We start from the raw sequence: 27,628 nt of genomic DNA on the forward strand, positions 1-27,628 counted from the left end.
TCCCTAAAAATGTGCCATCTACACTATTTTTTTTTAAAGCTTTTTTTTAACTCTTACAATCATTACGACCATGTTTTTGATTTTGAAACTTAATTGCATATTTTATATTACATTTGATTAGAATAACATTTTTTTTAACAATAAATTTTCCGACTTTTTTTGTAACCTATAGTTCATGTTCTAGTCACAGAGAGGTTTAGTAATGTGACCCCATTTTATTACTGTCATTTAAAAATGCTAAAAAAGAATCCTCAGAACAAAGAACAACCTTTTCCTTAAAAAACAAACTTATCCATTCCTGTTAATTTGTGATGCTTTAGTTTAATCATTTGTTGATTTTCATTTGCTGTTACATTTTATTGTTGTTTTTTTTTGTTGATGTTGTAGCATATTGCAGCATATACTTGTAAATCAACCACATTATACACGTGAAGTGTTTTCACGTTTCTCTTTTGATGCGCCTTCATTTGTTAGTCATACTTTTGGCTGAGAACAATTTTTATAAATAATCTAAAAAGAATATTTACTTAGCATCATCACATCTTTCAATATTAAATTTTATTACTCATACAAATATATAATTTATAATTATACATAGCTTCTTGATCAGGGGTGGACAACCTTTTTCTATCAAGGGCCTCTTAAAAAAAAGTTGGAAATGAGGGGGCCACATATACATATATATACATGTTTACACTCATGCATAATGTTCTTGAACTGTGGAACTAGCGTACTAGTTGTTATCAGCATTGACCTGTTCTTATACTTGTTTATTTTCAAACAAAAAAGTGCTTGTTTACAGATGTATGTAGATCCAAATAATGTAAAAATTTAGGAGCAAAGTTTTCTCCATGTGTAAATGCTACTTCTAGAACCCAGCGGAAGAACTGATTGGAACTTCCATTTAAGGTCATAATAATGTTTGAAGTATCAGCTTCTCCACTAAATGGTGAACTTCGGGTATTGAAAACTGGTTCCAAGTTTTTGATGTCTTAATATTTTTTTTTAAAATTCCACTATCAAGGTGTCCAAAGAAGTCTTATACTTTTCAATCATTTCACCTTTCATCAAAGGAAAATGACAAAACCTGTTTTCACTTGCTTGCCTGGAGAAATGGGAAAGCTTTATTTGAAAACATTTAACATCTGCATACATTTTATGTGCAGACAAACTACTGCAATGATGCTTGTGGTAAACATGAAGTCTGTCGTTCATTCTTCATTAGAGAGAGATATTAGTAACAGAGTCACTGTCAATGTCCTTCTTTCAAGGAAAATAACAATTTCTTCCATGAGATCCAATATTCTTTATGGATACTACTGTGGTAAATCCGAATGTTTTGTTTCTAAATACTTCTCGGAACTGCCTGTGGTTAAGACCCCAAACCCTGATAAGTTTGATCCCTAAGATAATTGGATTAGTAACGTTTAATATTTAATGCAGCTTTGCAAAAACTTTCCAGTCTAGAGGTAAGAGTGCATGCTCACAGAATTGTTCTTTAATTTTATTGACTAATCTGTTTTTCTCAGCTTAAGCATGGGCACCATCAGTTGTTACACTTGCCATCTTGTTCCCCTTGCCAATCCAACACTTTCAACACAGTTCTTTATAGCATTGAATAAATATTGGTCTTAGATTGTGTCTTTGATTGAATGTTTGACATATTGCTAATTAAAATAATCTTTGTTTACTTAACACTTTTTAGAATGATATGAATATGTTTTTTTAGTCTCTTCATCATAAGAATGAAAAGTTTCAACAGTTTTTAGAGATAATTATTTATTTTTAATGGTTAGATCTTATGGCACATGGGCACAATTTAGGCCTTGTCATTTTATTGTCAATATATATGCATTAAATATATATGTATATATATATATATATATATATATATATATATAAATATATATATATATAATCTGTGGTAAAGTATTATCTGTGGGCACACCTAATATTTGTAATGTGTCAGCAGACCCCATAAAATGCTTTGGTGGGCAGCATGTGGACCACAGTCTATAATTTGCAAACCCCACCCTGTTCTAGATAAGCTAACTCACTACCAAAAGAGTTCTACTTATAGTTTCATATTTATTTTTAACAAATTTCTAAAAAATGCAGTTCTATTTGTATATGTCAATGTTTAACTGATGGTTGAAGCAATGTTTTTCTACAAAATACAATATACACATTTTTTTATAGCTTTTTTTCATTTCATTGTATTTAGGTACCACTAATTCTGACTAAATGTTGTTGTCAAATAGGATTTTCAGCACATTGATGGATCAAGCTATTGAGAGCTAATTTAAGTAATTATTTGCCTTTGAATGTATCCTACTGAAATAACATTTAGAAATGTGTACACCTGATCTCATGAATTGATAATTTATTGTCTTAATTAGATAACCATTTAGTGTTGGAATCCAAAACAATCTTCACTTAGTAATGCACAATCTTATTGCTTCCAGCTATATATTGAATGTTTTGTGTGTGAAACTCTTTCTGTTTCTCCATTGTAATAGAGATATTTAGTAGGAAATTATTAACAATAATTATTAACAATAATGTTTGTGACTTTTAATATATATATATATATATTTAAAAATCATAATTATAGAGCAAAAATATAATTAAAACAACCACAACAAAAAACAACAACAACATAGATTGAACATTACCATCAAAGATCCTAAAAGTTCAATTAGGAAGATTTTTTTTATGAAACAAAATTAATTACTATAATGTTGTTAGATGTTTACTTTCTATTATTGATTGATTTCAATTGAATGAATTCGATAGAATATTAAAAGGACATTATACAGTTGTTTGTTTAACAAAAAAGTGGTGGCCCCTGCTGATTAGGTGATCTTCATATAATTGATTGGATTACACGCTGAGTAATCATATCTCTACTGATCTGTTGACATAACTATGACAAGAGACAATATACTCATTTACATCAAATCAAACTCTTTTGACTTTAGTATTAGTGAGATGAGATGATTAATTGTCATTACAATGTGAGCTGTTATCAATGATATTCAAATATAATATGAAAAGAAGACTTAGAATTTAGCCTTAACATTTTGTGTATTGCAAGCTAAAGTTATATTAAGTCAGGAAGTTTCTAAATTACCTTTATTTCATTGCTATTTTCAAACCCAGACATTTTGAACTGTTGAGCCTTGTGCAATTCCACATTAAATTTAATCAGATTTTATTGGTACCAGAGTTGGTCTGAAATTAGTTTTATGGCTGTGAATAACTGTTGGTAGGTCTCTTGTGATAAACTGGGTAGTTAATTTCGTTTTTTTTTACCACTTCAAATGGAATCTTTATTTTGAGGAACTTTTTTTTTTAAATATGGGATGTAGCAGATTTTTGAGTCTGGCCATTACACATTTAGTGTTAATTAGACATCCTACATGACTGTTGTGTGTGGATGGAAACGCTATTCTGTTAGTTATTATTATTTTGAAAAAGCTAATCTTTCTTCAAAGCTTACTAAAATTTACAAATGTTTAAACTTAAAATAATTTCCTAATTATCCATTTCTGCCAGTAAACATTTATTGTAGAGTTTATGAATGAGAGCCAACATGTATTGACTGCAAACAATTAGCTGATAATTATTTCTCAAGATAATGAAACATTGATCTTTTGTTTCAGTAGGAAAGCTTCAAACTCCACTTATAGAGATTCTTCCTTAATAGAACAACAAAAAAACAAACCAACCAATAAGCCATTATAATATACTTATTTTTGTAACCTTCAATCAATTTTGTGTGAGAATTGTGAATGCATGATTTTAATTTTTAATTTAAACTCATGTTTTGTTTCATTGAACATTTTTCATAAACATTTATTGAAAACCTTTTTTGTTTTAGAACTTGATTATTTTTCTGGATGCTCTTCAAATAAAAATTATTTGTACATTGCAAATGTTTTCATTCAATATTTGAATTTTCAGGCATTCAGTGTAGAGGCAAGTATAAGAATAGAATTCATTCTCTGACTATAGGGTTTGTAAGATGTGGAACTTGGAAAACATAAATAATACTTTAAAAAAAACAACAACAAAGCTTATAAAAAGTGTAGTTGATCAATTAGTTTGGATCAGTCATGTAATTAAATTTGTAATAGATCTAGACCAGCGGTTCTCAACCTTTTAAGCTCGGCGTCCCCTTTTTACAATCCCCCACTCTGCCATGACCCTGCCCTCAACACACACATACAACAATAGAAGAATAGATAAATAACAATCCATATTTTCAATGGTCTTAGGCGACCCCTGGCAAATCTTCAATCGACCCCCAAGTGGGTTGCCACCCACAGGTTGAGAACCCCTGATCTAGACCAACAACAATAAATCAGTGCGATTAGAAATATTTTTACCAATATCATGTTTTTTTTTATGATCCTATCACATCTGGACCAGTTGGCAAAATGAAAAAGGGGGGGGGGGGGAGAAAGAAAAGGATATCTTGGTGAAATTTACGGTATTCATTTTTAAAAGTGTTTATTTAAAAAGTGGAACGACCTGAATTAAAACTCATGACTCTGCCAGGGAGATGTATATGAAATAGAAGATTGTATAGCTATCTATTGTTAATTTCAAACTAACTTTAAAGTGGTGACCTATAAAGGGGACTAATTCTGCTTATACCACCGTCTCAGTCAAGTACAATTTCTAATTGGTTAATTTTTTTTATTGATTCTTGTGTTGTCAGGTAAAAAAAAGCCAAGCACTTTAGCACTTAACCACCACACCTCCAGGTAAAAAAAAAATAATTGTGTACAATTTCAGCTTGATCAGAGATTAGGTGTTGGAGAAATAACATGTATAAACTTTTGACCAGACAGAGTTGCTATAAGCTTTGTAAAAATAAAGCTTTCAATTTGTCCACTTTTTATTTTTCCAAGATTTCCTGGAAATCATTTAAATTTTGTTGTTAAAAGCATTAAATTGAGTTGACCAATAAGTCAATTTAAACTACAAGGTCAAGACATTGTGCCTATCACATTAATTTTTCCAGTTAAACAGTTTAGCTGCCATTCTATCACATTCTAGTTATCAGTTGCCCTTTTAAACACCAAGTATAAAACAGAAAATAAGAACTGCAATACATCATTTAGATTCAGTTTTTTCATCTTGGAAGGCAGCAATCTTATTTTCACTTCTTGACAGACTAGCCCCATACACGGGCATGAAAACTGAATGAACACTGTTGGTTAATGAGGTATCCTTACTTTTCATGGACTTGTGATAGGTATACCTGAAATTGTATACAACATAAAGTTTACTCATAAATCCTGCAATGCTAAAGTTTGTGATAACTTGTTACTGAATAATAGCTTAATTACAAACTGATTCTTACTAACAGGATAATAAATGATTAAATTGTTGAAATTTATGCACTATTATAAAAAAGACAAAACATAATGAATTTAATATTTTGAAATGTTAAGCAATATTTTATAAGTAGACTTACGACTTTATAAGAACAGGCTTACCTTTGATATTTGACTAAGATGACAGCAACAATAAAGATAAAAAATAGCAAACATAACACCAGAATAATTGGGTACAAATATATCTGTGGAAATAGAAGTAGCCCTATCAATTATTGACAAATAAGTTTCAGTATAGTTAATATCAAATATCTATTACTACTATATTGGCATCATTCTGACCATAGCTAATGCTAGGATTATGAGATTATTCCTAGTCACTTTGCGTTTAAGGAGGCCATAGTATAGTATCACTTTTCAGTGTCATAGATTTCTACATAACATACATTGTCTTTGAGTCTAAAGATTACAGAAGTTAGCAGAATTGTATGTGACTATGTAGACTCTCTTGTTCCTACAGTATTTTTATTCAGCTGTTACATATGACTCCTTACATATGAGTCTCCTAAGAGTTGTAATGAGTAAAATATGTAAGAGTCTCCAAATTTATTCAGAGAGTATGATAGTAAAGTTTCATATAAAGCAACTCCTTCAATGGGCATTCAATAAACTACATACCCAAAGTTTGTTCATTTTGTGCATGCTTTTCATTTCAGTAATGAATAATATTTTTTTAGGAAATATTTTATTATGGTGCTTTTTTTTTAATTTCAGATTAGAGCCATGAGTAATAAATAATATGTGGATCTGTTAAATGAGGGCTTTTAATGATAATGATTTTAATGAAAAAAAGATAATAGAATAATGGACAGCAATATAAATACATGAAATGTAATATTAATTATGAGAAACTTTCCTACCGTGTCAGAGCGATGGAGCACATTGGTCAGATGACAGGGTAAATATTTGGTGAGATTCAAAATTTTTGATTGCATATATTCACCAACTTCTTCATTTGATAAAATCTGACCATCCATCTTGATCATTGGATAATACACTTGGACTTGACTGAAGAAAAAACAAACAATAACCACCAATTTCAAATCTCATTAAAATTCTAACTTTTAATTTTAAAAAGTCATTTAAAAAAAGGACATAATTTGTAATGTCTATACACACAGTTTACATTTATGAAAAAAAAAAAACATCAACACATGGCCTTGTGTGAATGAATGAACGTTATAAATATCTAATCATATATATAAGGTATAATAATTTGAAAACAGGTTGATAAATGTAATTATTCTCACTTACCTATTTTCAAAAGTATCTAGCCTGGCTGTGTGCTGAAGTTCTACTATTTTTGTGTTGTTCTGTTCTATACTGATGAAATAAGCTAGCAACGAGTCAATAGATGTGATGTTGGAACTGCAAGCTAAATACAATGCCTTTGTTCTATCTAGGTCATTGGATACAAGTAAATAGAATTTATTAAAAAAATATCTCAAAATTACCTTGTTAAATAAGTTAATTATTTAAGTGAAAATGAGCTTTGGCATTAACACATTGTAATTAATTCATGCATAGTTTTATTGTTAACCATTTTTTTTTTTAAAGTGTTTTTAGATCACTCTCTCTTCTCATCTAGTTCTAAATCTTCTTTAAATTTTACCACCTTTATAAGCAATGACCTCCCTAGCTAAATTAAATAAACTAAAGACATCCTTAATTTTACCTTGCAGTAGATGAACCCAACAGGGGGAGAGCCATTTTTATGTGTTTTATTTTAGTTGCATTTTATTTTTTTCCCAAACAATAAATCCAAATAATTTCAAATAATAGTGAATAACAAGTTCCCCCCCCCCCCAAATTAAATTAAAGCTATTGGGTTATCAGGAAGGAGTTTCCTCATGCTAATTTCAGAATGTTTTTTTTCAAATGTGAAAAAAAAAGTGCAATAAATTCTATATCTATTTTAAATAAAAAATATAAAACAACTAGAGATGATGATGAAATGGAGATTGTAAAATGTGACTATTGGACACATTATCACTTTCTCTCTTAATTGACAATACTAACATTGATTTGACCTCATTAAATTAAATTAATGTTTAGTTTTATAAACTTTATTTGGTGTTACATAAAAATAACATGTATTTCTCTTTAATTCTATACCAAATAAAGCATTTTCTGACCGCAAATGACAAAGCTATTGAAGCTTAATCATAACAGGGGAGTGAAATAGTAATGAGAAAAATGAAGAATTCCGACTAAACGTGGAAAAATAATCACGAAGAGAAAGAGTTAAATATTTAACAATCAAGATTTTTAAAATCTTTTTTTAATTCATAGGCCTCATTTTTTAAAAACAGAACTATCAAAGATAAAGGTCAAGACTTGAAGGTCAGGAAAAAGCAAACTCAGAATAATTTCAAAATTTGACTTCAAATTAGTCTGATAAATTGAAATATTTTTCAATAAAAAACCCCCAACTTAACACTTGTTATGGCATGATTAGGAGTTAGTTATTTGTTTTGGGAATAGGGGGAAGCTTTTACATAGTGATGATGAGGTTAGGTGATAGAACTTTAAAAAGTAAGTGCGATATAGGAGTCGACATAAACAACACGCTTTTCTTAACAACGTAGAATAAGAAGCATTTTATAGACAGCTAGAAGTAGATGACATTCGACAGTTCCCTTCATGAGTATTAAACGTGTTTGATGTTCACCAGCTGAGTCAACTACCTCTATTAATTGTTTTAGCCTTTCACTGGTGTTTTCAGTTTCAGCATTATAAGTTCAGTGTTACCCCATTTGGGTTTGTTTTCATTGGACACAGCGGTAGCGCTTAACACACTCCATTCATTTTAAAAGCAATTTTCTTCTGCTAAACTACATCACTTCTCTTTAGTTAAGTAGAACATAATGGTTCTACCCTAAGCTCTTGGACAGAAAAAACAAACTATACAGTAAAAGAACTCTGTCTCCCTTAGAACATCACTTGTCCTCCCTAATTGAGAATCAAGACTTTAAACAAGCAAAAGATAAAAAAGGTGAAGAATGCTTATTGGCAGACAAATTTCTCAATACTGTAAGATTTATTTTCCTTTTCAACTTCAAACTAAATTAATTAATTACCACTGTTTAATTAAATAATTGGTTAATTTTTGAAAATCGATTTATGTTCTGTTAGGAATAATGAATAAGTGTGCAAAGTTCCAACTTGATCCAAGAATGGGAATGGGAGAACTAATGTTATTAGAGTTTGTACCAGACAGAAAGACAGAGTGAGTTGATATAAGATTTATAAATCAAACTGTGAAATAAATTTTATGTTTTGTGCATGATACCTACTAATATTTGTTTGATGAACTGAGTAATACACTTTATTCCCACTTTGATCATAGGCATCAGCTAACAAACGCTCTTGCTCGGCTAATAAGTTGTTTGTGTTGAGCTCACACATGTGACCTATCCAGCCTTCATTGCAGTAACACTCAAAACCTGGCTGTTTATTTCTGCACATTCTGTGACTTACATTTACATAGTCAAAATTTGGAAGACACACTTCAGGAAACGCAATGCACTCATCTGTGTCAGTTTCACATTGCAGGCCTGTCCACATTACAGGACACTGACATTTAAATTTGCCTGGTAGATTAATACACTTGCCATTGTTTTGACAAATATCTTTAGTAAGAGCACATTCATTGACATCGACTTCACAATAAACACTGGTCCAATTAACTGTGCAAAGGCAATCATATGATCCTGGTTTGTTTAGGCATGTTCCACCATTTTGACAAAAGTCTATCTTTGATGTACATTCATCCACATCTTGCTCACACAGCAAACCAGACCACCCATCTTGACATTCACAGTAAAAGCTACCATTGACATTGACACAGGTGCCATTGTGATGACAAAATGTAGTTTCACACTCATCAGTATCTTCCTGACATTGTTCTCCTAGCCAGCCATCTTGACACTCACATTGAAATCCACCAATAACATTGTGACAGGTAGCATTATTGAAACAAGCTCCTTCTTGACACTCATCAATGTCACTATCACACAGTAGTCCAGTGAAACCTTCTGAACACAGACACCTGAAACCTGCATCTATATCAACACAGCTTCCATTATTGTGACATGGTCCTGACAGACATTCATTGACATTCAGTTCACAGTGAGCACCTTCCCAATACTCATGACACAAGCACTTGTAGCTGCCATATTGATTGAAACATTTTCCATTGTTGTTACAAACTTCACTTCTCTTGTAGTTTGTCTCACTGTCACCAGAAAGGTCTACAAAAAAAAAAAAAAAAAAGAAGAAGAAACACACAAACAATGAATGATTCTTAGATATAAGTATCATATATCTAAGAAATAAAAAGAAACAATCATAAATAAAAACAAAAATTTATAGATTTTATTTGATTAGTTTGGATTACCTCCATGTTGTTCCTGAGTGCTTGAATATTTAATTAAGGACTATTATTAAAATTTTAACTGACCACCGCAGACAATGGTTATATCTGCAATGCATGTGAAAAAATATGTAGTTCACAGCTGGGCTATGCAGCCACCTGCAATACTGCACTCCCCATTATTCTTTGGACCCGAAGGCAAGCCTAATTTAATATTTATTTGGATATGTCTACAAATACAATAACTTATCTAAACTGCCACTAGCATATTATTTCACTGAGGTTTTTAATCTCTAGACCCAAAGGCAAGCCTTAAAATTTTTTATTTAGATAAGTTTACAAATGCCATAACTTATCTAAACTGCCACTAGCCTATTATTTAACCAAAATTACACAAACTAATCATGTTTTATTATTTAACAGCTACAAATAAAAGATAATATATTCAAATATGTGCCTACCAAAATATTCTAAACAGCTCCCATTTTCAGAGCATGTTACACTGTAGTCTATTTTATCTCTGCTTATTTCACCTGAGCCGTCTGTAAAAAAAAAGGAAAAAAAAAGGTTTAAATAAACAATCTTAAAACAATATTTTGTACTTATTAAAAAATCAAATTAGTAGAAGTAATATATAATAAATACATATTATGTAAACACAACAGTGACCTACCAGACAAAACTGAACAACTTTCATTTGGCATGCATGTTACATTGTAAACAATTTCTATTTCTCCTGATGATTCTAAAAAGACAAAGAATGAGATTATTACTAGAAAAAGGAGAACAATATTTTAAATTAATCCAAATGTGAAAAATATGACATCATTAAACTAAGAAAAAAATTTCTTCAGAATGACAATTTTTTTTTTAGAAAACTTAATTTTAAGTTTTCATAATGTGGTGCTCTGAGAAAATATTTTAACAAAAGTTAGTTTATAGACTGACCTTGACTTACAAACAGGTCACATTCATTGATATCTTGCCCACAAAGCAACCCTGATAAACAAAGCATAACTCAAAGATTATTATGCAAAAATAAATATTCTAACACAACAGTTATTTCAGTCCCCTTAAAGTGTCAAACAATATCTGCACAGTGTGCTTAGCCCAGGAAAGATGCACATAACCTTAACTTGTAAGAAAACAGCAATTTTAAACCTATATTTATTTTACAATTATTACATTATGTGTTCAACACGCAATTTACCTTTACAATAAAATGTGTGTTTTTGCATTTAGTGAGTTTATAGAATCAGTTTTAGAATTAAGTATGTGTCATAAATAAAACTAAAATATCTCTTTAAGAAATGTTAGGACATAAGGCAGACAATGTAAAGCTCATCTGTTTCTAAGGCAGACAGTTAAAAAGATTTATCATGTGGCTATCACAATGTTCAACTGTCTTTACTTTTCCCATCTAGTGTTAGGTACACATTAGAGTTGAGTGGACTCAGGAATGCCATAGTAACAATCCCAAAGCTCAAACTGGTAACCTATCAATTCAGAAGTCAAGCAGTTTACCTACCACTGTTCTACCCCCTCTACACATCCAACAAGATCTACCTGTAAATCCCTGAAGACAATGACAGGTGTAGCCTTCAATCTTATCTTCACAGGTTGCACCATTGTAGCAAGGATTACTGGCACACTCATCAATCTCATACTCACAATTCCTACCAAAGTAACCTTTAAGGATTTCAATTGAAATATGATTAGAAAATTTAAATTTCTTCTTTTCAAAACACATTGTTAGAACTTTAGTTGATGAGTTCATTTATATAAAAACTTTGATTATAAGCATAAAAAAATGTATTTAGTTTCACAATTAGCTGTAACAACTAAATGGCTTTTTTTTCTTGTTGATTCAACTACTCTTCAATAAACCAATAACATAATGGTAAAAAAAAATAAAATAAAAATATAATAATTGCTTAATATTGTTAAATATTAGATTTACCTTGGCACACACATTCATAGGATCCTGGAATATTAATGCACGTTCCACCATGTTGACAAAGTTGTTTATTGAATGCACATTCATCCACATCAACTTCGCAATGATTACTTGTCCAATTATTTGTGCAATGGCAATCATATGATCCTTGTTTGTTAATGCAAGTCCCACCATTCTGACAGAGGCCCATCTTTGCTGTACATTCATCGACATCAACATCACAATGATCACTTGTCCAATTAACTGTGCAAAGGCAATCATATGATCCTTGTTTGTTAATGCAAGTCCCACCATTTTGACAAAGGCCCATCTTTACAGTACATTCATCGACATCAACTTCACAATGATTACTTGTCCAATTATTTGTGCAAAGGCAATCATATGATCCTGCTTTGTTAATGCAAGTACCACCATTTTGACAGAGGCCCATATTTGTGGTACATTCATCGACATCAATGTCACAATGATCACTTGTCCAATTAACTGTGCAAAGGCAATCATATGACCCTGGTTTGTTAATGCAAGTCCCACCATTTTGACAAAGGCCCATCTTTACAGTACATTCATCGACATCAACATCACAATGATTACTTGTCCAATTAACTGTGCAAAGGCAATCATATGACCCTGGTTTGTTAATGCAAGTACCACCGTTTTGACAGAGGCCCATATTTGTGGTACATTCATCGACATCAACGTCACAATGATCACTTGTCCAATTATCTGTGCAAAGGCAGTCATATGATCCTGGTTTGTTAATGCAAGTACCACCATTCTGACAGAGGCCCATCTTTGCGGTGCATTCATTAATATCAACTTCACAATAAACACTGGTCCAATTAACTGTGCAAAGACAATCATATGACCCTGGTTTGTTCATGCACGTTCCACCATTTTGACAAAAGTCTATCTTTGATGTACATTCATCCACATCTTGCTCACACAGCAAACCAGACCACCCATCTTGACATTCACAGTAAAAGCTACCATTGACATTGACACAGGTGCCATTGTGATGACAAAATGTAGTTTCACATTCATCAGTATCTTCCTGACATTGTTCCCCTAGCCAGCCATCTTGACACTCACATTGAAATCCACCAATAACATTGTGACAGGTAGCATTATTGAAACAAGCTCCTTCTTGACACTCATCAATGTCACTATCACACAGAAGTCCAGTGAAACCTTCTGAACACAGACACCTGAAACCTGCATCTATATCAACACAGCTTCCATTATTGTGACATGGTCCTGACAGACATTCATTGACATTCAGTTCACAGTGAGCACCTTCCCAATACTCATGGCACAAGCACTTGTAGCTGCCTTGAGTGTTGATACAGTTTCCATTATAATTACATTTTTCATGACTACTTTCATTTGTTAAACTGTTTTTATCAATATCTTTATCTAAATGGTAAAGAAAGAAAAGGAAACTAATTATATACAAGTAAAATAAATGTGAAATAAAAATAACAAAAAACTTTTTTTTTTGTGTGTAAAAAAATTGATTATCATATTCATGATCAATCAAATGTACAATGAAACATGTTTTGTTATTTGCATTGTCTTCCATCAATATTGATCTACTACTACTACTTATGCATTTTCAAAACAAACTTTTGCATTTGCATTTATCATTGATAATCAAAAGGGTGTAGACTAATATTTAGACCAACAAGTTAAACATTCACATTTGTCAATCACTTACATTTAAATAATAAAATTAAAAAATGAACTAATTCTGTGGATGTCATAAATGAACAGGATAAAAACAATTGGAAAATGGACAATTATTATTATTATAGGAATAACATTGCCATGTTGGAACTTTAGAGGAAAACAAAATTCATAGTAGTCAACTTAACACTACTTAACAGTGTCCACTGAGGAATTTGTGGTGATGTGGCAGGTCTGTAACTGTACCTCAAATATATCTGCGAGGTCAGTTGTCACTATCCCTTCGGCTATTATAAATATCATTATTATCATTATTAAAAATGTATTTTGTGCGTGCTAGAGTTTTTGACTTACCTTGACTTGTGATCAAATCACATTCATTGATATCTTGTCCACATGAGAAGCCTGAGGAAACAATATTTATTTCCATCAACAATCTTATTTTACTGTGAACATCTTTAATAGAAACAAAGACTCAACAAAATTTTAACAGATTTTAAAATTCTTTCAGATTTAAATTCTTCCCTAGTGCCATTAGAGAATGGAATGGGTTGCCTGAATCAGCCAGGAAAACCAAAGACTTAGCAGAGTTTAAGTTATTGTTTAACATTGCATGAATAGATTGACACAAGAAATGCGTAAGACATAATTATCTTCTTTTTTGAAGAAACGTCTGTAATATATAAGATAAGATTCTTCTTTTTTTTTTTATAGAGTAATACTTTGATGTGGTTAAGTTGTTTTTAAAATCTCTTATGAGAGAGACAGACAGAATGGCAGATGTACATAAACCTGTGTCAGGAGCTTGATCTATACTTTTAATTTTGTTCTAAATGTATTCAAATATTTTGTTGTCTGTCTACAGTTTAAGTCAACAGGTACTTCTTGGATGATCTCTTTTACTCTTGATTTGTATTTTTTCACCTCAGTGTTTTAAATCTAAAATTAACAACACCAACATTTAAATTAACTTTAATTAATGGAGATGTGTCATGTGTAATAGTTTAATGCTTTAAAGGCACGATAAAATGAGAAGAAAATAGCGAAGATGTGATCAGAAGAACATATCCATAAATTGCTTGAAACACTTGATACATCATAGTGCCCTCAAATCTAAATATATTATTCAGAGCAGTTAAAGCTTAAATTTTGTTTGTTACCCGTAAAGCCTGGCTGACAATGACATGTGTAGCCTCCTATAATATCATGACAGGTTGCACCATTGAGGCAAGGATTACTGGCACACTCATCTATTTCAAAGTCACAACTTTTACCAGAGTAGCCTGGACATAATAATAAAGAATACTTTTCTTATTAAATAATAAGCTTAATTGTATTTTTAAACAAACTGTATTAATTAGAACATTCACATTAGCTTCAGACTCTGAACTTGTAACTTGTCATGTGCATTGAATGTCTCAGGTTGACTAAAAATGCTTTACGGTTTAAAAGAGCTAGAGAGCTAGCTAGATGGTCAAAATTATGCTCATTTGGACTGTATTATAAGAAAGAGTTCCAAGTTCCAGCTAACAGAAAGGAAACTTAAAAAAAAAAACACAGAAAAAAGTCAAAAAATTAATTGAACATCCCACAGTTAGTCTCTAATACAAAGAATGTGGTCATACTTGTGCCTTAAGCATTAGATCAATATGGTCTCCATTTAAAACACTCTTACTCCCAACACTACCTTTGAATATAACTAATGCTATATCCTCATCACCAGAATTTCATGTTTACTGTAATTAAGTATCAGGCAATAGGCCTATAGTTGATTAGATATTTTTTTCTTTAAGACTAAAAGTATCATTAGTAAAAATTACTTAACCTAAAGTTAACCCCCTTCTAAATCATAGCTATGGTGTTATGTGGTCAGTTCAAAGACTTTTCATACGTCCATCTGAATCTACCAGCCCATGGATGTCTATTTGTTTGCTAAGCATCACAGCCACCAGCTCTACACGAGACTGTTCTTAAAATCCTTCGTGATTTAGTTTATAGACAATGAATTTGTAACTATTAAGAAAAAGAAAAAAAAAGAGAGGGGGGGGGGGGGGAGATAGTTTGGAATGAAAACAAAAAAAAACAACAACAAAACCCATTGCACTTTATTTGTATTTTACAAGCCTAGGTTGTAGCTTCATAAATGTCCTAGCTAAAACCTCATGCAGAACCAAGGGTCCTCAGCCATAAATATTTAGGCCCCAGTCATCTGGTTACATCTTTGCCTTCCCACCTCATGCCAAAAGACCTTCAAATACATATACATAAACATTCATAAAAAGGTATAAATGAAACCTCTTCTGTTAGTCCCTGGACTAGAGTCCTGTTTGTCCCACCTCTTCTGGCATTGGGCTTGGCAGGATGGCAGGGAATGGAATCAGGCAAGCAGAGGTGACTTAATAGTGCATAGGGCCCTGGGCGAGTGTCATATGAAGGCCAAGAATATTTGTACGATGGGCGGTGAAAAAATATGATCTGATCACATTCTTAATCATTGGGCCTTCCTAAGGCGTGGAGCCTGGGGCGGTTGCCCCACTCACCACCCCATAAGGAGTAGGGTTCAAACTTGGGACCATCGAGAGGACAGCCTGAACCACACGACCAGGCAGTTTGTGTATTACCTAATGTACATTGACAGACATAAGATCCTGGGCTGTTAAGACAAACACCATGAGCACACAACTCTTCAGCGAAGGAGTCACACTCGTTTACATCCTCCCCACAGTGATCACCAGTGTAGCCGACCATGCAGCTGCAGTTGTAGCCTCTGTGGAGGTCCTGGCATGTTCCTCCATTTAAACAGATCACATCCAGGCAGTCGTCTTGACTGACATTGCACTCTACACCTGTCCATCCTGAAATAATAAATCAAATATTCTCGATTTTACATAGATCTCTAGGCCTAATCGTAAGAAAGTATTGGGTGTGTATCTGTCCTGTGCACTACAAGCTCATATTTTTTTGCGTGCTATCGAACTAATTTTTAAGAGAGATGTTTACGACAGTGTGAAGATTTGAAGGAGAAAGTGTAAACAAGTGATAGAAGTGTGTTGGTTATTCCTTTTCGTTCTATTGAACTCATTATTACATAAATGTTATTCTACAACCTTTCGTTGGGGTTACTTAGGTTTAGATTTTGCTAGGCTACAGCAATATACTGTAATACTGTTTAGATTAGCAAAACACTAAAGTTGACGGACTTTGAACGCGATATATAGTGATGGTGGGGTTAAGTTTGTTTATGTATGTTAATGAAAGTGAAATTTGACCATAGTCAAGACCAGTCCAATTTAATTTTTTTCGGCAAGTAATGTCAAGTACCCCTATCATGAGTTGGCAGGAATTATAGAGAATTTAAACATTTCAGTATCACCCTAGGCTTGAGTCGAACCAGAGACTCTACTCTTGTAGTCTTGATTATAGGCCTACAAGCTGGGGGTTTCGCATATCGCATATAGCGTGGTCGAGAGGCCAAGTGCGCTTGAACTTGGCTTGGCTACCTAGAAGGGGGCTCGAGGTTTGACACCCGACTCGGGCAGAGTTGTGTTTACTGAGCGCATAAAGGCAGCACGGAAAACAAACTCCTAGATACCCCCCCCCCCCCCCCCCCACAGGTCCACAAATGAGATTGGACCAAAAAGCGCTCTGAGCATGCTATAAGCATGAAAGTAGCGCTATATAAAAGCTATAATAATAATCGCCTAATAGGCCTACTAGAAAAATAAACCCCGTCAAAGCTGCCAATGTTTTTTTCATTCCTACCTTCCATGCACACTTTAGCACCAGTCCCAGGGTCACAGCTATAATGCCCAGCAATGTCTTCATCATGGGGAATACACAATGTTTGACAATTTGTGCCGTAGTAGTTAGCAGAACAATTGACCTCGACTGCGATGCGCATCTCACTGTAAACACAAATATTTCTTCATTTTAATAGTCGATTGAGTTTATGATAAAGATGAACCAACGAGGAAATACACACTGGATATGCTCACAGCGATGTCCTGAAACACAGAGGACCTCGTCCATGTCAATAATATTCTTATTTATGTTAAGTTCTCTTACCACTTTTAAAATCTCACAACTAGTGCACCAAGCACGCTTTTTTATTGTTTAAAACATGTTATAGTCATAAGTGCTTCTATTCACACTGAACTAAACTTCCTTAGGTTCTCCCGCGCAATGTGCGAAAAGTTCTCTCCACGGATACCGGCCATAGGCGATTTCCACAGCCTCGTCCCAGCTGGTACCCAAAGATTTTAGGTCTTCTAAGAAGATGCGACTCCATTATAGACGTGGACGGCCTTGTTGACTGAATATTTGCCCACCCCTGATCTAGACTGACAATAATACATCTGTGCGATTAGAAATATTTCTTTTACCAATTGTTTTTGTTTAGCGCAATTTCATGCTTTTAGCTTAATCAATGCGCTATGATCCTATCATTTGTCTGGACCAGTTGGAAAAGGGTAGAAATGTATTTAAAAAAAAAAGGCAACGACCTGAATTCGAACTTGTGGACTAAAGCCTTCTTAAGCTTACGCTGTAACCACCCTTCTAGCGAACAGTCTATAACCATGGACATGGAAGATTATATAGTTATCTATTGTTTCTATTTCAAGTTTCTGTTCACTAAGCCTAATATAAATGGGATTAATTCAGCTTATACAACCACTTCAGTCAACTACTATTTCTTTCCCTTGTTTGAGATACCAAACAAAGTAATTTATTACCAGTAGTTAATAAAAATAGTTGGTTATTTTTTTTATATTTATTCTTGTGTTGTCAGGTAAAAGAAATAATTGTGCTAATTTCAGCTTGATCCGAGATTGGGTGTCGGAGAAGTAACAAACTTTTGGCCCGACAGACAGACACACAGACAGAGTGAGTTGATATAAGCTTAGTACAAATATATTCAGTGCTGTGTTTTTTTCCAGTGTATCCAAGTAGTGGGTTGCAATAGATTTACAGGCACCTCTTAATCCGTGTATGCCATATGATTGTGGAGACAATACACAGTTCTCCCAAAGTACTATCGTGACAGCGGATAATTTGTTTCTACAGTCTAAATACATTTTTTGTGTTTCTACGAGCAAATATATCGCTGCTGACGTTACAAATTACTTCATTTAATAAGCGAGTGAAATTTGAAATTGTAGATATGAACTACAGAAAGACACATAGTCTTGAAGTGAATAGTTGGCCTATTTTTTGTTGACACAGTTTAAGTTATTAAGACCTACACTGGAATTCTACTCTGTATATATTATCAATAAAAGTAAAATTCATTTTTGTTTCATAAAAATATTTTTTTCCCCCCAATTTTCGCATTAACTCTTTCTCTCCGTAATTATTTACCACATTCTGGTGGAACCAACGTTGGTATCGTCAGTTAGGAGAGAAAGAGTTAAAGACATATCTACCTGCTGGAGGAGTAAAAGGAACGAACTTGTGACCCAGTGTTGACTTTCTGATAGATCCGTTCGTAGAAGTAGGCAACACTATCTGATGGCGTCATTTCGTCCCAGTCCCAGATGTCTGCATAGAAGATGAACCCACCCTAGAGACGAGATGCACATGGAGACATCAGTCAAAGGAATATATTACTAGAGTGTATTGAGACATGGCTGGTATTCTACAACCAAACACAAAGTATGATAGACGTAATTGAGATTAAAATGCACACACGCCACAGAGTGTAGATATGTTTAACACAAACAAACAGTAATTTGTGTGTGTGTAAAAAACATTTGAAAAAAATCAATATACTTTCCACACATTATTAGAGTTGCTGTTTTTTTTTTTTTTGGTCAAAGTTTCTGGATTCGAAAAATATGACAGATCACTCAATATAAAATATTTTCAATATATCTTATGATAATTTTAATTAATATTCGAATTTTCTAAATATTTGAACTACGAATGGATGCCACAGGTCCCACTATGTACAACTTTACGCGTACACAATTTCTACAGCCAAATACATCAACCCTACTGTAAAATATGGATTTATTAAAAGAAATTTCTACACACCAAATAAGAACATAAAACTAAAATGTTATTTAACCTTGGTTAGGCCAATTATAGAATATATGTATATTTCGGGACCCCTCCAATCAAAAACATTAAGAAACTGGGACAGACACAAAATAGAGCATAGAGATTCATAAAAAAATGAATATTCACATTTGAATAGAGTAACGCCTTTAGAAAAATCACTAAATTTAGAAACCCTTCATCTTTCAGGATAGAAGACCTAAAAGTAAAGTAGCAATTATATATATAACACTGAACCATAATCTTCAAATACAAAAACAAAACCTAATAAAATACTCAGAAAGACGCAAAAATGAAGGCACATTCATTGTTCCTGATGCTGGGACAAATTTGTACGAATACTCCTTCTTCCCTAGTGTTATTACAGCCAGCCAGGAAAACCAATGGCTTGGTAGAATTTATATCATTGATTAACATGCATGGCTAGATTGACCTAGAAACATGCGTAGGACGAAATCATCTTCTTTTTTGAAGCAAAAAATAAGATAAGATAAAATGGGTGAAAATGCTTCATATTTATCACCAGGAGAGACAACTCAAGCAGTGTTACAGGAGAATGACATTGGCAGCAGTTATGTTGCAGTTTTTGTATGTGAAGCAAAAGAATATTTCAAATACAAATTATTCTCTTACTAATGTGTATCAGGGGCGGACTGTCTATATGGGCATTCGGGCTAATGCCCGGCGGGCCGGCAGCCAGATTTGCTGATGGGTCGTGGTCTAAAGGGTCGCTTGGAATGCAGGGCAAAATTTTCGTACAAAAGAGACCCATAGAACGTCACGATCGGCCTTCGCATTACTATTTACAATCTTCTAGCGACTTTCAAGTGTAGCAATATCTTTACACATTTTGCTTGATAATAACCTTTATCCATATAATTTTCTTGTGGTTAGCTTCCATCTCTTATGTATAGTGTTTCCTAAACTTTTTCCTTTAACGGAACACTTCGCACATTCGGAGACTTTACTTGAACACTTGGATTAATTTTTAAGAGAGGTTAATTCACGGGTGGCCTACTAATTAATTATTCCAGTAGTTTGAGGAAAACCTATTCAGGCCTCGTGGAACACTAGGGTTCCGCGCTACACAGTTTGGGAACTACTGTACTAAGTCGTTGACTAGTAATATAATGTCTCTCATGGGCGTAGCCAGGGGGGGGGGGTTTGGGGGTTCAAACCCCCCCCCCCGAAATGAAATCCCCCCCCGAAGGGGGGGAGTCGGAATTTAATGACTGATTTTTTGCTTTGATTTTGTTTATTTTAGGTGAGTTTTTAATACTAAACCATCACTTGCCCCAGCACAACCAAAGGGGTTTTGAGTTTAAAACCCCCTAACAGGGGGTTCTGAGTTTAAAACCGCCTACCAGGAGGGTTCGAGTTTAAAAACCCCTAGCTGGGGTTTTGAGTTTAAAACCCCCTACCAGGGGTTTTGAGTTTTAAACCCTCTACCTGAGGTTTTTGCAGTTAATTCCCCCTCTTGTATAAAACAAAACAAAAAAAAATGTAAACGAAAATCCACTAATTCCAAGAGCACAGTTAAGGAAGATTTTGATTTTAAAACCCCCTCTAAAATTTACGATAAACCCCCTCTTCAATATAAAAAAAAGCTAATTACACACTCAAAATGTTATGAGCGTAGCTAAATGGGTTTTGACTCAGATTTGAGTTTAAACCCCACTTCAGCGGGGTTTGAAGGTAAAAAATACCTCTTTAATAATAAAAAACAAAGCAAATTATGCATTCAAAATGTTATGAGTGTAGTCAAAGGGGTTTTGAGTTTAAACTCCCCTCCAGTGGAGTTTGAAGCTAAAAAGTACCTCTTCAATATAAATAAAAGCAAATTACTCACTCTAAAATCTACGAGCGTAGCCAAAGGGGTTTTGAGTTTAAACCCCCCGCCAGGGGGGTTTGAGGATAAAAAATACATCTTCCGTGTAAGAAAAAAAGCAAATTACGGACTCAAAATGCTATGAGCGTAGCCAAAAGGGGTTTTGAGTTTAAACCCCCATTCAGAGGGGTTTGATGCTAAAAGTACCTCTTCAATATAAAAAAAAGCAAATTACACACTAAAATTATTTGAGCGTAGCCAATCTAATCGGGGGTTTTGAGTTTAAACCCCTCGTCTACAGATGGCTTTTTTTTTAAAGTTTAAAACCCCTCCAGATAGTTTTGAGTTTAAGATCCCCCTACAGAGCATTTTGAGGTGGAAAACCCCCAAAAGATGATTTTGACGATAAAACTTCTCTTTTCGATATAAAATCTAAAGCAAACTACAGTCACTTAATTCCAAGAGCGTATTCAAGAGAGGTTACACATTTTTACCAGTGGCAGGGCTCCATTAATAAACTGCAATGAATAGTCATCTGCCGAAATTGAAAAACACAAAATGTGGCTCAACAAAGATGGCTAAGACAGATTTTAGTAGTCAGTTATAGAGATCGGGTCTAAATCAAGGAAATCCTATGCCGAACTGGGAGTCGACAAATTAGTAAGATTGTGAGAGAGCGATGCATGAGGTTTGCTGGACATGTTCTTCGACAAAATAAATTACGCATAAGAAGAGTTGCAATGATATCATAGTACAACTTGACGCCACTCATTCATGGAGGTCCGCATGGCAGGTGGGAAGAGGCTTCAGACATTACCAGTGACAGATTTTTATGGAAACAGCTTGACGTCAAATGCTCCGAACGGCGCAGTAAGAATAGCACATTAGGTTTTTGAAATAAAACTTTTTAATAGCAGGAAAATGCAGAGTCCCGGGCCCCTTGCTATTAATGGCGGGGAATCTACAATTTTATGGAAACAGCTTAACAGCTAATGCGCCGAACCGCGCGGGAGGGTCTAAGTCAGTAAGAATATCACATTAGGTTTTTGAAATAAAACTTTTTAATAGCAGGAAAATGCACTGTAGATACCTCAGAATATGCATTTTGTTGGTTTTCAATATCAGAAATAGTGCTTGGCGGCGGGGCTTCGCCGGGGGGGGGGGAGAAAAAAATCCCCCCAAACCCCCCCCCCCCGAAAAAAAATCCTGGCTACGCCCATGATGTCTCTTATTTCGTAATGCCCCCATATAATTGACATCAGTGTAAGCATAATAGGACCATAATCAAGTAATTGAAATAATTATGGTTTGGCCATTGTGCATTGACATTGCGTCAGTTTCGTAAACTCACCCAAGCAAGAGTTCAGTTCTAGATGCTGTTTAAAACCTTACATATTACGACGACTGGTACGAATGGATGCCCATCAATATCTGCTGGCACACAATTTGAGGGCCGGCTCGTATGGTTATGCCAGGGCCGATTTTGATATCCAGTCCACCCCTGGTGTACATAGACGAAGACTAAATCAATCTAGATTGTTGTAGTTGGTAAATGTGAAGGGAATGGGTTGGGGCTATGATTTAATAAGTTTGCCAAATAATGTTAGAAATAACCCATACTTACGGGCCAAGATTGAAGCGTCACTACAACTGGATTATCTTGAGACCCTACTCTTAAGTAATATCCGAAGGAGACAGAATTTGTGTTTTTATATGTGCCTGCACTCCAGGAGCGAATCAGTTGTCTATACAAAAAGAAATAAAGCAACAATGATTGCAACATAATATAACAGCTGCTATAGGATAACATTAAACATAATATTCCAGCTGCTAGCGGATCACACTGTACATGGCTATGGCACCCCTGTAATAATGCAGTGGGTACCGAGTCACATAGGTGTGACTGGCAACACAATTGCAGACTCTTTGGCCCACCAGGGAGGGCTAATTTCACCCACTGAACAGGCTGTAAGCTTTCATCAAGCCCTGGCTATAATACAAAAAAACAGAAATGGAAAAGTGATTTGAGTGCTGGGACAAGTCCCAAAAAGCCCGTGGAGTCTGGGAGCGCATGAGGCGCCCTGACCACACTCCCCGTGGTGGAGGCTGTCCAGGCCTGAGCTAGCTATTATAGCACAGTGCAGGACAGGCCACTGTCCTGTTGGCTCATATTTCTCGCGGCTATGGCCAAATTTTGATTCACGGTGCCCCCGCTGCGGGGAAGAAGAGGAAACCGTGCCTCATATTCTGTTTGACTGCCACAGACTTGCTGATCTCCATCTCGACAGGCCTGGGAAACCCAAAGTTCTCGACCTGTATAGCGACATTTATGCACTACGCAAGACAGCAGGGTTTCTGTCCAGGGCTTTTGCAAGAGAGGATTTGAGCCTCTCAAGCCCTCACTCTAATGGAGTTTGATGATGATGATGATGATGATGCTAGAGGATAATTTAACATAATGTTCCAGCTGTTAGGGGATAATGCTGGACATAACATCCACTTACCCGTTGAGCTCAAGGATTCTAAAAGAAAATCCAAGGTCACATGGCGACCAACAGAAGAGATCGCAACAAGATCCTCCGCGTTTAACAAAGTAGAGCAGCTTAACCGACAGAACAACACCACACAGAGACTGCTGGACCTGGATAACAAACATTTGAAAAAATTCGTATTTAGGAATCTAAATTCATTTATATATTCAGCTTGGCGGTCTCGACATCTCTCCGTAATACTTTCATCATACATTCGTCATTCTTTCTCATCTATCTATCTATCTATCTATCTATCTATCTATTTATCTATCTATCTATCTATCTATCCATCCATCCATCCATCTATCTATCTATCTATCTATCTATCTATCTATCTATCTATCTATCTATCTATCTATCTATCTATCTATCTATCTATCTATCTATCTATCTATCTATCTATCCATCCATCCATCCATCCACCCATCCATCCATCCATTCGTCCGTCTGTCTGTCTGTCTGTCTGTCTGTCTGTCTGTCTGTCTCTTTCTTCCTCTCTCTATATATACCATAAGCTACTTTTGATACATTATAATGCTTATAACCAACACCAACATATGTGTGTGTCGACATGTTTTTAAGAGCACAAAGAAGAATGTGTGGCATGAACTTTAGGGTGTTACCTAATGTTTCCGAGTTCGAATCCTGCCCACTTCCATCCCCTGCCTTCCTGATGGTGGTTTGAACTAGGACACTGGGAAATTCTGAGGGAACTTCCAAAACTTAGAAAATAAAACGAGCATCTGACAGTTTAATGAGCCGTCTCTACATGTTTGTAAGTCAATTACCAGGACCAGATACAAGGCACATGAGTCGCTTCAATGTTGTATTAGGGACAGCTAACTAGATCTGGGTTCTTTCAGATTTCTATATGTTTAGTGTCCTTACATTGGCTGGGTTAGAAAGAATACATTACATTTTTTATTTCACATACAAAAAAAAAATGCCAACAAAAAACGGCGCATCTAAAAAGTCATTAGGGTAAATATGCAGGACAAATTAACAATATATAATAACTCAGAGGTATATCACATTCAATAGTGAAATTGTGTTACAAAAATTTAGACTTCATATGCGACTATAGAACAAAAGTAAAAAAAAACAAACAAAACAACATGAAACACTTAATGCACCAAGTTTGTAGAGCTCTCTAGAGGTCTGGGTGTAGATACATTTCATGATCAAAGATAACAGTTTATTATCTATGAAGCTTGCTTGAAACGAAAACAATCATAATATTAGGCCTGAACACTGACCAGTGACGTAGCAAGCTGTGGTCGAGACGAATAACTCGTTGTTACGTCACAGGTCTGACGTAGTTTGACAGGCCTACTACGAAGATTGGTCTCGGTTGAAGGCTAGAGCGCCGAGAGGAGAGAGAGAGAGAGAGTGAGGAGAGAGGAGAGAGAGTGAGAAGAGAGTAGAGAGGATAGAGAGTGAGAAGAGAGGAGAGAGAGTGAGGAGAGAGGAGAGTGAGAAGAGAGTAGAGAGGAGAGACAGTGAGGAGAGAGGAGAGTGAGTGAGGAGAGAGGAGAAAGAGGACAGAGAGAGTGAGAAGAGAGGAGAGAGGAGAGAGAGTGAGAAGAGAGGAGAGAGGAGAGAGAGTGAGAAGAGAGGAGAGAGGAGAGAGAGTGAGAAGAGAGGAGAGAGAGAGGAGAGAGGAGAGAGAGTGAGGAGAGTGGAGAGGGATGCAACACATGGCGAGAAGCGAGCGCGATGAAGAGGACATAGCGATGAGTGATACAGACATACAAGAAAGAGAGATTAAAATTAGTCTTAGAGAGAAAGAGAGAAATTAAAAAGGAAACTATTGGTGCATTGAAAAGTAAAGAAAGAAAAAGAAAAAAAAAGCATGTCGGCAATTTCATTTGTTGTGTCTCAAATCGTTTTAAAATGTTGTGAAAACCCCGGGTGTTGCCGTGGGGTAAAAGTTAAGTTTTAGATAACAATCGTAACAATCAACGACTTACTTTTAGGAGCAGAAGCACGAGGAACAGGCACTGACTTAAAAACAACATTGTGGCAAGCAGACATTGAATCCAAAACTAGACATTGATTGCTTGTGTCTCGTATATACACTATGATAGTCGCGATGTACTTTCGTCCCAAGAGCTCTAGTGCTCTGATGGGCACACACTTTGTTTTAGTAGCGGGCCAAAAACTTAAAGAAAAAATTTTGGCTGGCCATACGTTTTTTTTTTTAAATCTGGGAAATGCGCAAAATGTTCCTGAACATCTATAGATGTATTAAACTCTTGAATGAATAAGAAATATCCTAACACGTACTCTGTTCAAGATAAATATTTTCTAGCCCTCTAGCCAAATTTAAGTTATTTTTTTTTTTGTTATAATACTTTTAAAAACTATAGATTATTATTATTATTGTAACGGTCAAACTAGAGCTGTCCAGGTTTGGCCATTTAGCTAGTAATTCTTTTCGAAAGATATACGTCAACAGTCAAATTTATAGGAAAATTGTTATAGCCGTTTATGAGATCTGTGTCTACCCAGGTTTTTGATGTTTTCGCCAATATAATTTGCAAGCTGAATAGAGGAACTCAAATTTTGTTGACTGCAATTGCAAATTTCCAATCAGCTGACGCACCAAGTCTTGAGTTATAAACATTACATTCATATTTCTCTTCAGTTTCCAACTCGTATTGAAAGCTAATGTTTACATTAGCAGGAACATTTTTAAAATTTTTTAATCATATTTACAAAACATGTGGGGGCCGGATTAAACCTTTCTGTACGCCGGAATAGGTCGCGGGCCGCAGTATGTCGATCACAGTTCTAGTGTGATGCCTGAACTGTATTCATTTATTGGCAGAGTGTATTTTAAAGAGTCTCATGGACGAGGCCTATCAACTATCAAAATGTTCTGCCAATTACCAAAATGTTCTGCCAATTATCAAAATGTTCTGCCAATTACCAAAATGTTCTGCCAATTATCAAAATGTTCTGCCAATTATCAAAATGTTCTGCCAATTACCAATTTTTTTTAACCCATCCACATCCAGACCATATAATACTGTTGAACAGTCCAGGTTATTGAGAAATTGTATATAGTTCATGATCATTGACACTATTCAATGTAATATGTTCAGAAATTGTGCAAACTTGACGCTCATTAGGGTATTGTCTTTTATTGTAGACATAATCGAAGTCCTTGATATTGGGATTCTTTCGAAAGAACTGTCTTTAGTTTCTATGGAAGCTCGAAGTTTCCAAGAACCATTAATGTTTTTGACAAATGTAAAAGCTTTGTTCAGAAATTGTTCATAGTTCTTGTTTTCATTTGCTTTTCCTTTTTCCTGCCCTACTCGCATGAAAGTCCGCATACATTTTAAGTCATACAATCCACATGGGCTTACATCTCACACGAAATGCCCGATCTCCGAAGTTTTGAAGGTCAATGTCTTTATTGACTAGTAAAGTTCAACAGTTCTGGGACGCATACACACACAGACGTTTTTATGGATGGTGTGTTGTCATTGTGTGTTCTGTCAACTATCACTATGTTCTACCAAATATAAACAAATATTAGGCTAATTATCAATTATTATTATTAGTTAAATAATTGGTTAATGTTTTGTGATTAATTCATGTTTACTTTGGTACAAGAAATAATTATGCAAAGTTTCAACTTGATACGAGATTGGGTGTGGGAGAAATGACGTGTACAAAAATTGTACCAGACAGATACACAAGACAGAGACAGTTAATACAAGGTTTGTAATACAAAAATCTAAGCCATGTAAACTAACAATTAGCAGAGCTTAAGTCATT

General features: G+C 34.7%; 1 protein-coding gene across 2 annotated transcripts; it reads right to left on the minus strand.

Annotated features, from left to right (window-relative positions):
• Positions 1-4,041: 4,041 nt before the first annotated feature.
• Positions 4,042-25,968, minus strand: LOC106056520 (fibropellin-1-like). 2 transcript variants are annotated; one of them, XM_056025699.1, is made up of 18 exons: positions 25,810-25,968; positions 23,813-23,949; positions 22,933-23,053; positions 18,847-18,983; positions 17,186-17,328; positions 16,045-16,278; positions 14,584-14,706; positions 13,778-13,828; positions 11,744-13,153; positions 11,350-11,472; positions 10,732-10,782; positions 10,457-10,528; positions 10,245-10,325; positions 8,705-9,661; positions 6,663-6,807; positions 6,269-6,416; positions 5,511-5,593; positions 4,042-5,272 (listed from the first exon to the last, which is right to left on the minus strand). In XM_056025699.1, exons 1-18 carry the CDS (start codon positions 25,855-25,857, stop codon positions 5,125-5,127), a joined length of 4,212 nt encoding a protein of 1,403 aa, XP_055881674.1. In that variant the 5' UTR covers positions 25,858-25,968; the 3' UTR covers positions 4,042-5,124. The 2 variants fall into 2 exon arrangements, with proteins under 2 accessions (XP_055881674.1, XP_013068755.2); XM_013213301.2 differs by lacking the exons at positions 22,933-23,053; positions 23,813-23,949; positions 25,810-25,968 and adding an exon at positions 22,660-22,799.
• Positions 25,969-27,628: the final 1,660 nt, after the last annotated feature.

The sequence above is a fragment of the Biomphalaria glabrata genome, chromosome 4 (assembly GCF_947242115.1).
Source record: "Biomphalaria glabrata chromosome 4, xgBioGlab47.1, whole genome shotgun sequence".
NCBI classification, from domain to species: Eukaryota; Metazoa; Mollusca; class Gastropoda; family Planorbidae; genus Biomphalaria; species Biomphalaria glabrata.